At 44.0% G+C, this 16,923-nt stretch overlaps 1 protein-coding gene across 1 annotated transcript in view; it reads right to left on the reverse strand.

Annotated features, from left to right (window-relative positions):
• LOC130197634 (voltage-dependent R-type calcium channel subunit alpha-1E-like) overlaps positions 1-16,197 on the reverse strand; it is a 53,179-nt gene extending 36,982 nt beyond the window's left edge. The window contains exons 1-4 of the mRNA XM_056420399.1: positions 16,072-16,197; positions 12,372-12,479; positions 11,006-11,145; positions 973-1,076 (exon numbers count right to left, since the gene is read on the reverse strand). Coding sequence (XP_056276374.1) covers positions 973-1,076; positions 11,006-11,145; positions 12,372-12,479; positions 16,072-16,185 — 466 coding nt within the window. The 5' untranslated portion in view covers positions 16,186-16,197. The remainder of the gene's footprint in view (positions 1-972; positions 1,077-11,005; positions 11,146-12,371; positions 12,480-16,071) is intronic.
• Between the last annotated feature and the right edge of the window lie 726 nt (positions 16,198-16,923).

Genomic DNA, 16,923 nt, shown 5'->3' on the forward strand with positions numbered 1-16,923 from the left:
AGTTTTCCTGCCCTGCACCGCAGTATATATATATTTTTCCGTTACATTAATGTATTTTTCTGTAGTCCCTCCCCTTTTGTGAGAAACTATTTTTTTTCCTGACATGAGTTTGCAGCATCACCGCGATGCCGGTTGTCCTCCTCATTTTAAGAGATTAAAGAGAACATATTCAGGAGGCTTCAACATTATGTATTCCTGTGTTAACATGTTTCTACACGTCTGAGCTGTCTTTCACAGGTTTTTAATAAAATAAATTGCTGCCCGCAGTAACTTCTGAATGTGGCGAATACAACGGTGCCATCGGCGGGCGGACCGATGTTATGAAGCCTTGTGTTTGTCATTTTGTCCGTCGCCATCTTGGCTTTGTGAAGCCAGGAGTGACACGAGAGGGTTGAGCTACAACTGAACGGCGAATACTTTTTAGGTGACAGTTAAGGTTAAAATGAACTTTCATGAATTGAAAAGCAACACTGTTAAAGGGTTAAAGATGTAAGACGATAACGTGGACAAATCCATGGCAGCAACCTGTCAATCACAAGATAGCCACGCCCTAAAGCATATCCTGCTTTATGGACTATTATTCTCTAAATGGGATCATATTTTACTAAATGAGCATCATGCTGTGTTAAAAATTAATTTTAAACTCATGTTTACTGGGGTAATAAATCAAGTGAGAATTTCCCCTTGGATCTCTATTCAATCCGACTTCTTTTTGCAACCACAGGAGTCGCCCCCTGGTGGCAATTAGAGAGAATGCAAGTGTAAGGCTCTTCTGCATTGGCTTTACCTTCAGGACCCCCTCTGATACAATCCCTGCAGTTTAAATATCATCGACATTCATATTCTCAAACGGCGAACTATAAAATATCATAAAAATGCCCCCGCAAAGAATATAATCACTCGTTATTTGCATCATTACGGCGGTTTGTCTCGACCTCAAAGAGACACATCGGAGGTCAGCGAGAGACTCACTGGGGATTCCGGAGACGAGTTTGAGAGGCCTCAGCACTCGCACCGCCCTCAGGGTCCGGAGGTCCACTGGGATGTTCATGTGGGCGCCGGCAGTGGCCATGATCCTGAACACACACACACACATCATGTCAACTTGAGCCAAAGATGTGTCTGTGTCTGATGGTCGGACTGTTGTGCAGACAGTTGCATGAATAGCTTATATTTGTGATGGCCTGAAAAGGAAAATGACAATTGGGTTAAAATAGAGAGAAGAAATATGACGGGGACATCCATTAGCAGCAGAATCTCTTTCCTTTCTTCAGATTCATGTTTTTAATGACATGAAATAGGTAAAAGGCTTCACATGTAACTCAAAGGACGGGTTTTGGACATGAGTAATTTTTAAAAGGGGAAATAGTGCAAAATAATAAACTGAGTTGGGGTCTGTGCTGCCGCTGAGCGGTCCAGTATACCTATGGCTACACCTGGCAGGCATTTGTACTCACATCCACCCACGCACACCCTGATGTCCCTCCACCTACACACAAACAATGGAAAACAGTAACAGGGGCAACCGACGGGCACGCACACACACACACACACACACACATCACATGTTGCATCTGTTGGCAGAAAAACAAGCTGGTTGTGTTGCTTTCAATGAGAGGGAGATCATCTTATAACAAATGATACAAAAGTGCTGCTCTATCCCCGCAACACTGAAATGTTTTTAATGTATCGGAACCGATGACGACCGAGCCCGGGTCGGCGTGCCGGGAACCATTAAAGCTCCCGGTGTGGGCGGGGTCAACGTCCACTGCCGGTTGGCGGAGTGATATTTATATACTGGGCTTTCCAGTTCTCTCTCTTTCTGTTAGACAGATACACATTCTATTAACTCCTTACATTTTTCGTGCAATGTTGGGAAGTGTGGGGGAGGGTGTGTGTGAGTGAGTGTGTGTGTGTGTGTGTGTGTGTGTGTGTGTGTGTGTGTGTGTGTGTGTGTGTGTGTGTGTGTGTGTGAGAGAGAGAGAGCAGGGGGTGGAAAGCACATGGCAGAAACTCAAGAGTTAACCCACGCAGAATCTCTCCTGAAAGCAGTGAGAGGGAGAGAGGGCGAGTGAACGAGTGAGCGAGAAGTGAACGAGTGAGCGAGTGAGCAAGAAGTGAACCAGTGAGCAAGAAGTGAACGAGTGAGCGAGTGAGCAAGAAGTGAACGCATGAACGAGTGAGCAAGAAGTGAACGAGTGAATGAGTGAGCAAGAAGTGAACGAGTGAGCAAGAAGTGAACGAGTGAGCGAGTGAGCAAGAAGTGAACGAGTGAATGAGTGAGCAAGAAGTGAACGAGTGAGCAAGAAGTGAACGAGTGAATGAGTGAGCAAGAAGTGAACGAGTGAGCAAGAAGTGAACGAGTCAGCAAGAAGTGAACGAGTGAATGAGTGAGCAAGAAGTGAAAGAGTGAGCAAGAAGTGAACGAGTGAGCAAGAAGTGAACGAGTGAATGAGTGAGCAAGAAGTGAACGAGTGAGCAAGAAGTGAACGAGTGAGCAAGAAGTGAACGAGTGAATGAGTGAGCAAGAAGTGAACGAGTGAGCAAGAAGTGAACGAGTGAGCGAATGAGCAAGAAGTGAACGCGTGAACGAGTGAGCAAGAAGTGAACGAGTGAGCAAGAAGTGAACGAGTGAATGAGTGAGCAAGAAGTGAACGAGTGAACGAGTGAGCAAGAAGTGAACGCGTGAACAAGTGAGCAAGAAGTGAACAAGTGAGCAAGTAGTGAACGAGTGAACGAGTGAGCAAGAAGTGAACGAGTGAGCAAGTAGTGAGCAAGAAGTGAACGAGTGAGCAAGAAGTGAACGAGTGAGCAAGAAGTGAACAAGTGAATGAGTGAGCAAGAAGTGAACGAGTGAGCAAGAAGTGAACAAGTGAGCAAGTAGTGAACGAGTGAACGAGTGAGCAAGAAGTGAATGAGTGAGCAAGTAGTGAACGAGTGAACGAGTGAGCAAGTAGTGAACGAGTGAATGAGTGAGCAAGAAGTGAACGAGTGAACGAGTGAGCAAGAAGTGAACGAGTGAGCGAGTGAGCAAGAAGTGAATGAGTGAGCAAGAAGTGAACGAGTGAGCAAGAAGTGAACAAGTGAGCAAGTAGTGAACGAGTGAACGAGTGAGCAAGAAGTGAACGAGTGAGCAAGTAGTGAATGAGTGAATGAGTGAGCAAGAAGTGAACGAGTGAACGAGTGAGCAAGAAGTGAACGAGTGAGCGAGTGAGCAAGAAGTGAACGAGTGAGCAAGAAGTGAACGAGTGAGCAAGTAGTGAATGAGTGAGAAAGTAGTGAACGAGTGAATGAGTGAGGCCCCGGTCACACGACAGCTCACCGCCGGTGCCGGGCGTTAAACCGATCTTGATGCTAACATTTTAACAACCAAATATGCTCCTGACAGCAGGTAGTGAATAAATAGATATTAATATTTAGATATTAATATATAGATATTAATATATAGATATTAAAAAGGTACTGCAGTTATTTCTGTTGCACTCCGAGACAGTTGAGAGACTCGAGTTTGCAGAATTCTATATTTTTACCACGATGCAACTGGGAAAAAACGTCTTTTCTTCGACCTCCGCTGCCGGTGAAGGTTATGACTCTCAAACATTCGGCCGCTGCCCAAAGCCTCCAGGCCGAAGTCAAGATGATGTCACATCCTTGACCGTAACCGAATGAAACGTGTATTTATGCTTATAATGTACATGCATACACGTCACTGTACCAAGATTACATATCAGTCTTTCCATAGAGTCGTTCTGTGTACTCTGAAGTGTCATTTCTACATGTATACACACAGCTGCGGGTTGTGGAATATCAAATACAATGAATGTCAATTAATAAACATGAGAAACAAGAAACACAAATGAAGTCTTTCTGTTTTCAGTAATGGAGAAACCAAACAATCTCTTTGCCCCTCAGCGTGGTTCTTAGGAATGAGTGAGTGAGGGTGTGAGTGAGTGAGTGAGTGAGGGTGTGAGAGAGTGAGTGAGTGAGAGCCTCTGAGAGCAGAGGAGTGGGAGTCTGGAAATAGCCTTCAGATCCAACGCTGAGGCAAACGGCTCCTTCAAGGCTGCACTTTGAGCACGAGAATTCAGCCGAGGATTCGTCTAAATTAAAGCAAATATTCTCTCTATTTGTCTTATGAATCATCATCCCGACACACACACACACACACACGCACTTGCACCGAGGCCCTTTTCTTATCGAATAAAAAAATGAATTCTCGCAGAAAAAACTATTCACTAAAACAATTTGTAAGCATGCAAATCAACATGTTCTCAGCTTCCAATATCATACATCTATATTTCTACAGTTGAATTGAGATCTTTGGGATCACAAAATATTGTTTTGATGAATTCAAAACACTGTATGAGGCGCTTTAAATGACAAACAATCTCATATGGGGCTCCACAGGGCTCAGTTCTGGGCCCTGTTTTATTTAAGCTCTGCATGCTTCACTTGGACAGTAAACATATCAGTAAACATATTTATATCGTCACCTTTCACCCAAACTGAAGTCATACTTTTTGGCCATCTATGAACGCGCCCTTATGTCAACACATCCCTTCACAACCAGGAAGTCAGACTACGATGATGGCCGAGCCCCAAAATATGTCGTAGAAACTTCTTGCACATTCTGAAAAACACCCTCTGAAAAAAAAGTTTAAATATCGAATAGGTTCTATACAACCAAATGATTATTTCCTTCTGCATCCTTCAACATGGCTGCACCCTTCTGTGGATGAAAACAAAAATCTAGTTTTTTCGCGGGATGGAAAAATTCACGCGCCATAAAAATAAAAGTGATTAATTAAATTCCTGCAGATGGAGAAATGTATCACATTCGGTACAGGAAAGAGACAATAAAACACATAGGACGGCTACACACACACGCACACACGTCTCTCCCTTGTTGGCTCTCGAAGTGAAGCACTGTTCTCCCAAACTGGCTCTGGAGAGGCTGAGTTCATCACATGCTCAGAACGCAGCCTCTCCCACACACCTCCACCTACACGAAGAACACCACCAGAAGAACTACAGTAATCAGCGAGCGGCGCGTTGCTCTCCATCTCAGCACCGCTCTGCGGATGGTAATGTGCGGCCGAATCAACATAACGCGTCAACAAATTAATGGCTTTGAGTTAAAGCCGTAATAAACAGAAACCGCGCGTCTTAATGGCGACATTAATACGGCTTGGTTGAATTGGGATTACATATTTAAAAAAACGTGCGTTTCACTATCAGCCGGAGAATAAAGGGAAAGGAAACCCACCTGGAGGAGCAGTCTGTCCACAACATTAGAGCTAAAGAACAAGAGACCTGGTGGTGTTCATATTAACTCCTGAAGCAGTTGAGTTCTGGGATTACAGATTACTCGCTCCCGGCCCCGGAGCCCAGACCTCCAGTTTAAAGTTGCAGCTGTTTGTAAATTTAAATCATAAAAATAAAAATGTTGAGAGCAAAACCCTTTAGAATTCTTGAAAACTACTCGTTAGCGAGCTGCGACACGACAACTTGAGTAATACTTTAGCCAGTCACTACTTTAGTAATGTGTATAAAGCAACAGCCAATCAAAACCCACCGACTGGTTGCATGTTAACTGAAAATTATCTTTAAAAAACCCCCAATATAAACAAAACAATATATTAAAACTAGAACGGGCACTCGGTAGAGCGCATACCTTCGCATATCACAAGATTGGGCATTGAATTATGAACATTTTGGCATTAGTTGCATGCCAATTGGATAAAAATTGACCGCGCTATGGTAAAAAGAAGATTTTGACCTTTTCATGACCTTGACCTTTGACCCGATCAATCCCAAAATCTAATCAAATGGTCCCCGGATAATAACCAATCATCCCACCAAATTTTATGCGATTCGGTTTAATACTTTTTTAGTTATGCGAGTAACACACATACAAATAAATAAATAAATAAATAAACACATGGCGATCAAAACATAACCTTCCGCATTTTCAATGTAATAATGAGAATGTTCATGCTAATGTAACTGGCAGTAATTCGGTACAATATGTTATAAATTGAGGTATATTCTGAAATATAGTTTTCTATTTAAAGTATATATTAAATTCTATATTATAATACATATATATAATGTAGTTTTAACTTGCATATAGCTGGAGGAACCGGCTACAGGGGCCCAAAAAGCCTCTCAGAGTGCATTTGTCTTTAATTGAATTCGATGTTGTGCCTCGCTGTGGTTTAAACGGTGTAATTAGCTTTGTTTGTTTCTTGCTCACGTGGTGTGTGTTCCTAAATAAAGCGATGTTAATTACATCATCACGAATACACACGGCACAGAGAACCGGGGCCAGGGTGTAATGATCCAGCACTGGTGGTTTTTTGGGGGGGTCTCGAGGCAAATAACTAGGTTTACATGTCCTATGTGTCCTCGCTGTGTGTGCGGTACTGGACGGGGACAAGATGAACACACACACACACACACACACACACACACACAGAACTACCAGGACATGGTCGATGGGGCGGGAAAAGCAATATTTATCCCCCGGACCCCCCCATGACGGGTTAATCTAGTGATACAAAAATACATTATGGTAAAGACTCACTCCTGTGTGGCCCAGATGGTGAATGATTCATCTCACGCCCACCAGTTAGATTATTCATCCCGTAAGAAGAGAGAGAGAGAGAGAGAGAGACAGCAAGGCAACAAGTGGAAGCTGAGATACACTATATACTGTATATATATACATATATACATGCACACACACACACACACACACACACACACACACTCACACACACACACACACACTCACACAAGTAGGGATGGGTATCGTTTGGGTTTTCCGATACCGGTGCTAAACCGGTACTTTTAAAACGATACCGGTGCCTAAACTGTGCCTGAACCGACTTTTTTTTTTAACGCACAATGAGGACATTAAAAACCTCTTCGGCCATATTCCCTGTAGAAGCCGTTATCATGGAACACTGACAAACAACGGATATCAGACTGTTAACATACACAAGATATGTTCTCCATTATATGATGTGATATGTATTGTCATGTGCAGACCTTATAGGGTTAATCCTGTCACTGTGTTGATGGGCAAAGAGAACAACCAATCAGAGGGACTGAAGATGACACGTGACAAATAATGTGTTGCTTCTGACAGCGAGTTACACTGAAACAAAGTGACGCCCCACGGTCTTTATTCCTCCGTCATTATATTCCCGGTAACACCGGGTAAACAGCCGGGATCGCTGTACACCAACACATCTGCTAGCAGACTGTCACACTCGTAGCTCGCGCTAGCTACGAGCTAGCTTAAACATGGTTATAATGGCTAATTTATTATTTCTTGGGCTACTTTTATGAATGCAAGACTTGCAATCAACGTTCCGGTACTAATCTGAGTTCAGGCTGCTCGTCATAATCGGTCTCCACGTGTTCAGGGGGACCGGTGACGGTCTCCCCGTCGCGCCCAGCCTGACGCTGGTGTGCTCCACACGGGTTCACACAGTCACACACAAAGTTAAATATGAGAGGCTCGTAACCTGCTGACAGGGCGGAGTCACCTGAGAAGTTCACAACAATAGTTTTTTTCAATTTCAATCAGCTCAGGCACCGGAAAGAAGCACCGAAATGTGCGTTGCGTTTCGGTCCGGGTAATACCGGTTGTATTGGAACCGGTACCATATTGGCACCGGTTTCCGGTACCCAACCCTACTCACACGTCATTGAGGAGACGTCTCATGGCTAATCACCGCACGGGGCCCACCTGAGCCGATCTGTTTGCCTCCGGCTCTAATTGACCATTTTAGTAAATTGGTTTGTCGTAGATGTTCTCGCGGCGGCGTCCGTTTCCTGCGACACACTCGTCCCTCAGATTAAAGGTTTTAATTGAGCTCGGCGTCCCGGAGGACGCGCTTCCTCACCGACTCATTAATATCAAATGTAATGAATGCCGCCAGCGCTGGCCCAGTGGCCTCGATCGGAGTCCCCACCGGCCTCCATGACACACGTGTGCTTTCCTTTAAGTCTGACTTACTTTCACCGCGCCGCCAGAGAGTGTGTGTGTGTGTGTGTGTGTGTGTGACAGAGTGGAGCATATGTGCTACCAGAAAATGTGTCAGATAGGTGGCAGGAAACCAGGCCACCAGTTACCAGCAGTAACTGGGGGTGACTGGGACCTGGTGGGATGATCCGTGACCTGCTGAAAGTAAACTGACGGCTTTGTGCTTTTTCTCACTGTCAGTGAATTTTACTTTATGCCGCAGCAGCAAAACATGAAGAAAAAAATACAATAAAATGTAATAAAATAAAATAAAATAGCAATTTAAATAATAAAGGAAATAAAAATGTAAAAAATATAAAAATTAAAATGTTATTGTATACAGGTGTCTTTAAAGTATAAAGTGAGAGCAATACAATCAAATTAAAATTAAATAGCAATTTAAATAATAAAGGAAATAAAAATGTAAGAAATATAAAAATTAAATGTTATTGTATACAAGTGTCTTTAAAGTATAAAGTGAGAGCAATACAATACAATTTAAATAAAATAGCAGGGCATGCAAATCTTCTATGTAGACGAGGGGATCCGGAACTAATCCTTTATCGGTAAACTGAGAAAATATATGTAGAAAATAGATCAATAATGAAAACGATAGTTATGTAAGACGGATCGATGTGTTTTGGAGGACTGTGATTGGCTCGCGCCGAACTCCATCAAACTGTTACACAACTTGAACCACTGTCCTACGCCAAGTCTCTATTTATAGCAATGCTCACATGTTGAATGCTTGATGGTAAAAAAAAAAAACATTCCGGTTATAACAGATTCACAGCCCAATTAAAATATAAAAATAGACGAGCAGCTCATTTAATTCGCCAGCAGAGAAGTGGATTATGACACAAGTTTGTTTGTGTATGTTATATGTATATTTAATAGTTTTTACATCACAAAGAAAACACTAACTTAGACAAGTTTAATCTGTTTCTGTAGGAAATTACAAATTAAAGCCTGATTGACGTGTTGCATCAAATCATTTAAATGTGGTTTCTCAGGCCGTACTCTAAGGTTTTAAATCTCAAACTATCCCGAATGCCTGTGAATAAATAAAAGATCTATTTCCAGGCGTGTTCCTCCAGCCGTGTAGATCAAAACACAGTTTTATATCCACGACTCGTCCGAGGCTGCTGACTAAACGCTGCCTCGTTTCTTTTTCGGCTCATTTATTGAGGGAACTGAAAACAAAAAAATGTGAAGCAAACAGATGGCGAACGAGCAAATTGCAGAGCAACCGGTTGACCCTCACCGAAGATTATTAAAACAGACTCCACGCCTCAAAGCGTGCGAGATTCAGACGAGACCCGTCACCGACACAGCTGTCGAGTGTTTTGGGCCGGTGTCAACCTGTCCGTAAACGTGATGCTGATGTGCCTTTTATGTAAGAGACGGATGGAGAGAGAGTGGAGAGAGAGAGATACTGAGATAGCGAAAGATGTGGGTGTCAGGGTGAAATGAGATGTCAACACACCAAAAGCAATCTTTCTGCATGCTGAATAACGCACACTTAGCCTTAACAGCACAGGGGTGGTAACGAGGCTTAACTCAGGCGCAATTAACTCCCTAAACGCAGTCTTAAAGGCAACATGTAAAGTCTCCCAGGATGTTCCAGTCCTTTCAACCCCTTGTTTTCATTCACCCTTTCTTCTCTCTTTCTCTCCATGCGATCCATCCATTATTTTTTGCATACCAGCCCAGCGTTCACATTTCATTCACAGAGGTCCCGGGGGCGAGCCGCAGCAGGTTTTTTTAGACACAACTGCCAATCCACTTATCCGCCCACCTCTCGCCGCCTGCAGAGCCCGACCGTGCCTCAGACCAAGAAATGAAAACACCACGTTTCCTTCAGTTTATATGTTGTGATTGTTTTAAACGCTTACGGAGAAAAATTTCAGCGACCACAAATGCAGAATAGAGATTTGCCGGTCGGGCCGACCGCCGCTGACCACGTGTCGGACACGAGGCGCAGCACGCGGGGGGGGGGATTTACAAGTCTTCGAAATGCAGCGCGAGCACGCCCGGCGACAACGTCGATGAGCGTTGACACGAGCGGCGTCACGTGCATGAACGCACCGACACAACTCCACAATCAGCGTCTCGGAAATTAATCTTTCGGTTCACCGGCCACCGCCTGGTAAAGTTAAAAATGAATTATGTCGAAATTAATTGCGGAATCAGTTGCTGAGCAATCGTTTAAAAAAATTAATGAAAAAAATAGAAATATATTTCTCTCCGCTCTCTCGTTCAACCAAATTTAAAATAGAAAAAGAGAGCGTTTTGGAGGCACGCTCACATGCGCGAACACAAACGCGCTTCAAGTTTCAAGTGTCCATTGTTCTGTTGTAACAGTGACATTATCAGCACTGGTACGTCTCACCATCTTATAGCTAAATAAACTGACGTAGCCACGTTATGCAATTTAAGGCAAAACATATTGCATGGCAAATACCAGCAGCAGGTTTATATTTTTAGCGTGGCCTAAAAATATGCACAATTTGTAACGGTGTGAATAATAACAGAAAAAACCAACACAACAGTTCCTCACTTAACTTCGCCGTTCTCCCCGCGGGTCTTTTCCCACGTGGCAAAGTAAGAGAAGCACAGGTGCAATTAATCACGCTAACGACGTGAGGCAGCTCCGAGGTCCCGGTATTGCGCAACCTGGCTCACTGGAATGGATCCATTGTTTACGTGCGTAGTCACACCTGTGCTTTTCTCAGCCGAGACAGGAGGAAAGAAACCGGAGGACGGCGTCGCGAGACGTTCGCACGCGGCTGCCAACGCAAAGTCTAAGAGTGCGACTGCTTTGCTGCGATTTGATTGGTTCAAAGGAGGCGATGCTCAAAAAGCTTGCTTGGATATCTCTTCCTCCTCCAAAAAAGGATATTTCGCCAGTATGCTAGGCAAGAAGTACACTTATCGGGAATATGTTGACAACATCCACAACAAACTCACCCGCTGAGCACCACGATGAAGTCTATGACGTTCCAGCCGTTCCTCAGGTAGGAGCCTTTGTGTAAAACGAAGCCCAGGGCCACCAGCTTGATGCCCGCCTCGAAGCAGAAGGTCCCGATGAAGTACGGCTCCGTCTTCTCCTGTGGGGACAACGAGGTGGGAGCAGCAGGTCAGCACAGGACTATGACCTGTGGGTCCTTTAATTAAATGACATGTTGCATTTAGGGGGGTTTATTGGCAGGAATGGAATTGAATACAAAGTTGTTGTTTTTGTGTAGTAAAAATAAGACTTTGGGGGTATTCGTTAACTTAGAATGAGTCGTTTATATCTAATCCTCACAGATCTGTGATGTATCTACAGCAGAACAAACCAACACAGGCTCGAGATTTTCACGGCAGCCACCGTAGTTCTCCTCGGCACGCTTGGCACACCCAATCTGCAACGTCCGAGGCTAGATCACGCCAAAAAGGACACGCCAAAAAGGACACCCAAAAAGGTCATGCCAAAAAGGAAACGCCAAAAAGGACACGCCAAAAAGGACACGCAAAAAAAAAGGTCACGCCAAAAAGGACACGCCAAAACAACAAGGACACGCCAAAAAGGACACGCCAAAAAGGTCATGCCAAAAAGGTCACCACAAAAAGGTCATGCCAAAAAGGCTACCACAAAAAGGACACGCAAAAAAGGTCACACCAAAAAGGACACGCCAAAAAGATCATGCCAAAAAGGACACGCCAAAAAAGTCACGCCAAAAAGGACACGCCAAAACAAAAAGGACATGCTAAAAGGTCACGCCAAAACGGTCACGCCAAAAAGGACATGCCAAAACAAAAAGAACACGCCAAAAAGGTCACGCCAAAACATAAAGAACACGCAAAAAGGTCACGCCAAAAAGGACACGCTGGCCCTTTAAGTAAGTGGCAATACCACAATTAAAATGACTCCATTACAGGTAATAATCCCACAATCATGAGCATCATTTTTATTATAGTCTTTGTTATTGTTTTTTGGTTTTTATTGTTTTATGTTTGTTATTGTTTTATGTTTGTTATTGTTTTGTGTTTGTTATGGTTTTATATTTGTTATTGTTGTGTAAATTTGCTATATAGCTACAATCTGGTATACAGTGCATCAAATGGTGATATTTATGTTTTAACTGTACATGGTGCCTTTTAAATAAAGATAATAATAATACATATTGTCACGGTGGAGCTAATTTTAACAATTTCTAACATTTAAGTCTGCACCCTGAACGGAACGGGAGGTTCCGACCTCACTTTTGTGATTTCAAGTCACAAAAACAAGTTGATCTCCACGAACTCTCCGGTTTGTGAGGAAGACGAGCAACACGGACGTTGTCCTCACCAGTCTCTTGGCCATGGGGGTCTTATCCTCTCCGGGGAGGTGCTGCTCCAGGGCCAGGACCACGCAGTTGGCGGTGATGGTGGCCAGGATCATGTACTCAAAAGGTGTAAAGGCCACAAAGTTAAGGAAAAGCACTTTAACTTCAACACGAGGAGAAAAACTCAACACATAAAGACAAATGACAATAGACTGTGCATCATTACACAAACAGTTCAATAAAATCAGCATATTCTAGCAGCATATATTGAATAAATAATATTACAAATATTTATATATATATATATATTAAATATATTTATAAATATATATAAATAAAATAAAAATATATTTATATATATATTAAATATATTTATAAATACATAAAAATAAAATAAAAATATATTTATATATATATTAAATATATTTATAAATATATATTTTAAATATATAAATGTATATATTTATATATATATACAACGTTCTTTCTATATTCCAGTAATACTTTAAAGTGCATTTGTGCATGATTTAGTGCAAAGGAGAAGAAAAAAAAGAAGAAGAAAAAACCATAGATGGATGGATGATTACATGACAGATGAATTATGGTTAATATTCTCTGGTGTTGGAGGCAATCTGTTAAGAGAGAGTGTGCTGTATCCATGGCAACGTGCTTTTAAAAGTGTTTTTCCCGAAGAGGACAAAGAGGCCAGTGAGGGAGGGGGAAGTCATCTTGGCCGACCGGTCTGACGACACAACCCACGGCGAGCCGTCCCCATCCCTCCGCTCATCCCTCCTCTCATCCCTCCGCTCGTCCCTCCTCTCATCCCTCCTCTCATCCCTCCGCTCCTTTATTCTTTACATCTTTGTAAATCTTACCAAACAAGTCATAATTTGAAGATGTCGCCTCGTGATGAGCATTGTGTCAAGTCTTCTAACATTTTATAGACTAATAATGAACACATTTAACATTATCTGCTGAGGACGATATCAGAATTTGATGTTTTATTGAATGAAACGATGAATGTGTGAATGAATAACAAACAAATGTAATGAAAGCTGCTATTTTGCATTAAAGTACTTCAGGGCAGAATCGATTAGCCGATCAAGAGACGGATCGATCGACACATATCACCACCGATGTTGGCAATCAATTAACCAGAAAGCAAAAAGATATTTCTTGTGATTTGCTGCTTTTTTTGTTGTCTCATATGATCAATGTGATGATGTCACTTTGGGCTTCATGGGAAATTATAGTTGCAGCTTTAAAAGACTAAAACATTTATGTTATCTTTAAATATCACAAATGTGAAATAAATCTGTGAAATAAATCTTTCACAAGTGGACTCCTGCACACGCTCTAAAAGGGAACACGACTCCAGAAACTTGTTTCAGGACCGATTAGTCAGCTGCACCTGGACGTCAGAGCACATGGTGGCGTCTTGGTGTGACTCCAAATTCACAACTTGAGTGTTTTCTGTCGTTTTTTAAAGCTTCTTAAAGCTTTTCTAAGCTTCGAACCTTTCGAACTTTTCTCTATTTTCTCACGAATGATCTCCACCTCGGTGGATTTCTTGTCTCCCGTCTGAAACACCTGTCTCGGGCCCCGTGGATTCGGTCGTGTGCACATACGTGTGAACCGCCGTGCGCCAACACTCGCCTGTGCGTGGTGCGACTTTCAGTCCCCTGGAGTTCCCATGAGGCAGCTGCTCCTTCAGTGAAGTGCGGTCAGTGACTCACTGAGGGGGGGGGGCTCTGGGACCCACACTGACGGGTCCTCGTTGCTGCCATTGAAGACAGAAAATAGCTGAAGTGGGAAATACTTCATAGATCTCGCCCCCTCCGACTGCCCCCCAACCCCCCCCCCCCTATCTGACGCCTGCCCCAGAGATCCTCAGTGTTTAGCATCATTTAGGATGAAAAGCAAACAGGTAACGACGCCCCTCGTTTTAATTTTTTTTTTTCTAATGTGTTTTTCTGATCTTTTAAGCAGCTGTTTAATTTGGTTTCGTATAACAGTTGAACCATGGAACAGGGTGACATGGCGGCTTCGCTTTTCTTCTCCATTTGCTATGGCTGATATGTTTTTTGATAACCTTTTGAATTCAACAATATATTACTCCTCTGGTAAGAACTCACGAATAAGTGGTTGCAGTTTAATTTTCTGTCCATCCACTAATGTCCAAATCCAAATCAGGCCCGCAGTTATTTTGTCAAAGTTAAATTCTTAATGGAGTTTGATGGATTAGATAATTAACTAAAGCTTCACGGGTCTTTGTGCGGTATGCAAATGAACAGAAACCACTCTGGAAGGTGGAAGAAAACCCATAAAAGAAAACCTGGTGAGCAGTGATGTACAGAACACACGACTGCTGCAACTAATCACTATCTTCAGAAGGAATTTGTCTTATATTTTTTTATCTATCTAGAAAAAATGATCCACCCTCCTTTAAGGTGACATCTGAAAATATCTTGTTTATCTTGACCAACAGTCGTGAACCCAAAGAGATCCGTCGTCAAGGGATGTGCAGCAAAGAAAAGAAGAAGACCACAACCAGAGAATGTTGTATTTTCTTCCCTTTGTAAATGCCTCAAAGCGATTCAGAAATTATTAAAGCGATCGGCGGCTAATTTTCTAGCACAATCCTTGAACTTAACTCTCCTGCTGCAGAGACTTCGGTCTCCGCGGAGCAACAGACACCCCGGCTTCTTCTAAACTTGTGCCGGAACACACCCAATCTGATAAAACATCATTTTATCAAATGCGTATGAATCCCTTTTGCTTTTGCGCTCTCCTGAAGTCGAGGTCTCGCCCCGCGCGGTGACATGTGTGCGGCTTTCCCAGCCCACGATCCCAGTCCCGCTGGCCAGCTCTCTCCCACATCGCTCTGCCTCTGTGATACCGACAGTCGCTCTGCCTGGCCGGCTCCAGCCTTGACCGCTAGCCCTCACTCCCACACGCGGCACACAGAGCCTGCAGTTAGGTAACAGCGGGAGACTGGCACGCCGCACCGAAGGGGGGTGTAAGACAGGAGGAGCAGTGGGTAGATATGGCAACCGAGTGATGCTGTGGAGCGGATCGCGCTTTAGAAACGTCTAAATGTGGACGCCAGTTCTCAGGGAAACCAGCAAACTCAATTTAGTGAGCACGACAACATCAGAAATGTTTGGGCCTGTAATTGGTGACATGTGCATACGACTGTATACATATACATATATATATATATTTATATATATTGCATTCACGCCACATGAACTTGCCGCACCTGCCGGGGAAATTGTGTCCCTGGAAGTTCAGGAGAGAGAGAGATAGAGAAACCGCGCCGGTGATGACTAAGGTGGCATGAGATGGGCCTACATGCCCCCCCCAATGATCACCACATGCTAACTGTCGGTCTCCTGCCAACACATGGAGCACACGGACGAACAACATAGAGCAGAGGGTGCAACTCAGCTGCGCAGGGTCGTGAACTCATGCAGGATTTAACTAGAAGCTGGAGACCAATCACGCAGAAAAGCCACGCGATAAACAAAGAGGGTGCCAGGCGGGTCCCCGTGTGACAGGGTCGCTCGAGAATATGTACTTGTGTGACTTGTGAGTGGGAGTTGTAGTTTTACCGCTGCCTGTCGCTGTCCACGGTGCTGAACTCACAGCGCGCGCGTGCCCTCTCTAACACACTGCGGGGTTAAGATCTTTACGCGCGTTTCTCGCGGAAGGATATGGCCACTCGATGAACCGCCTCGCGGTCTTCCTGATGAAGTTGTCCTCTGCGAAGATGAAGAGCGACCTGTTGACGGTGAGGCAGTTCTGCCGGTGGGGGACGGGGTTGTACAGAGCCATGGTCCGGGCCCGCTGCGCCTTGGCTTGCCTTATGGACGCGGTGAGCCCCGCCGCCTCCGCCGCCGCTTCGTCCGCCGCCGCGTCCTGTCCTTCCCCGCCGCCGCGCTCCAAGTCCCCCGCATCTCCAGAGTCCACCGTGCTGGGCGCGGACTCGTCTCCAAAACGAGCCATTCTGCAAAAAAAAGAAGAAGAAAAAAAAGATGAGGAAGACCACCGACTGAAGATATAGTTCTCGCGACGGGAAGACTTATAGTAAAGAAAAAGAATGAGGAGTGAAGATATACGCAGGAGAGAAAAAGCATCCACCTTTAATCCGGTGACAGCTTTTCGAGCGCCAAGATTCCCCAAAAGTTGCAGATGCCTCACTCCATATCCACGAGAAGAAAAACACGGATTATATTATTCAGTCGGCTAATATTTTAGGTGGGAAAAATCATCCATGTACTTCGCGAGGAATCAGGTGAACACGCTGCACAGCCTCGTCATCTCTGTTGCGCGGCGCGTTGCGATCAGCTGTGGGCAACTTTTAAGGCGCGTCTCTCTAAACTCTGCAGCGGAGGGAGGGAGAAGAGGAAGAAAAACAGATCCACCGACTGAATACCTATCGATTTTCTATCAACATCTCTTTTGGGGATCTGACGACGCGGCAGCTGCGTGATCCTCATCAGAGAGAGAGAGGTATCCAAAAGTCTTGGCAAACTTTACGCATCTTCTCGACCCGTAAACGCGACAACAGCT

Source organism: Pseudoliparis swirei, chromosome 8, assembly GCF_029220125.1.
Source record: "Pseudoliparis swirei isolate HS2019 ecotype Mariana Trench chromosome 8, NWPU_hadal_v1, whole genome shotgun sequence".
NCBI lineage: Eukaryota > Metazoa > Chordata > Actinopteri > Perciformes > Liparidae > Pseudoliparis > Pseudoliparis swirei.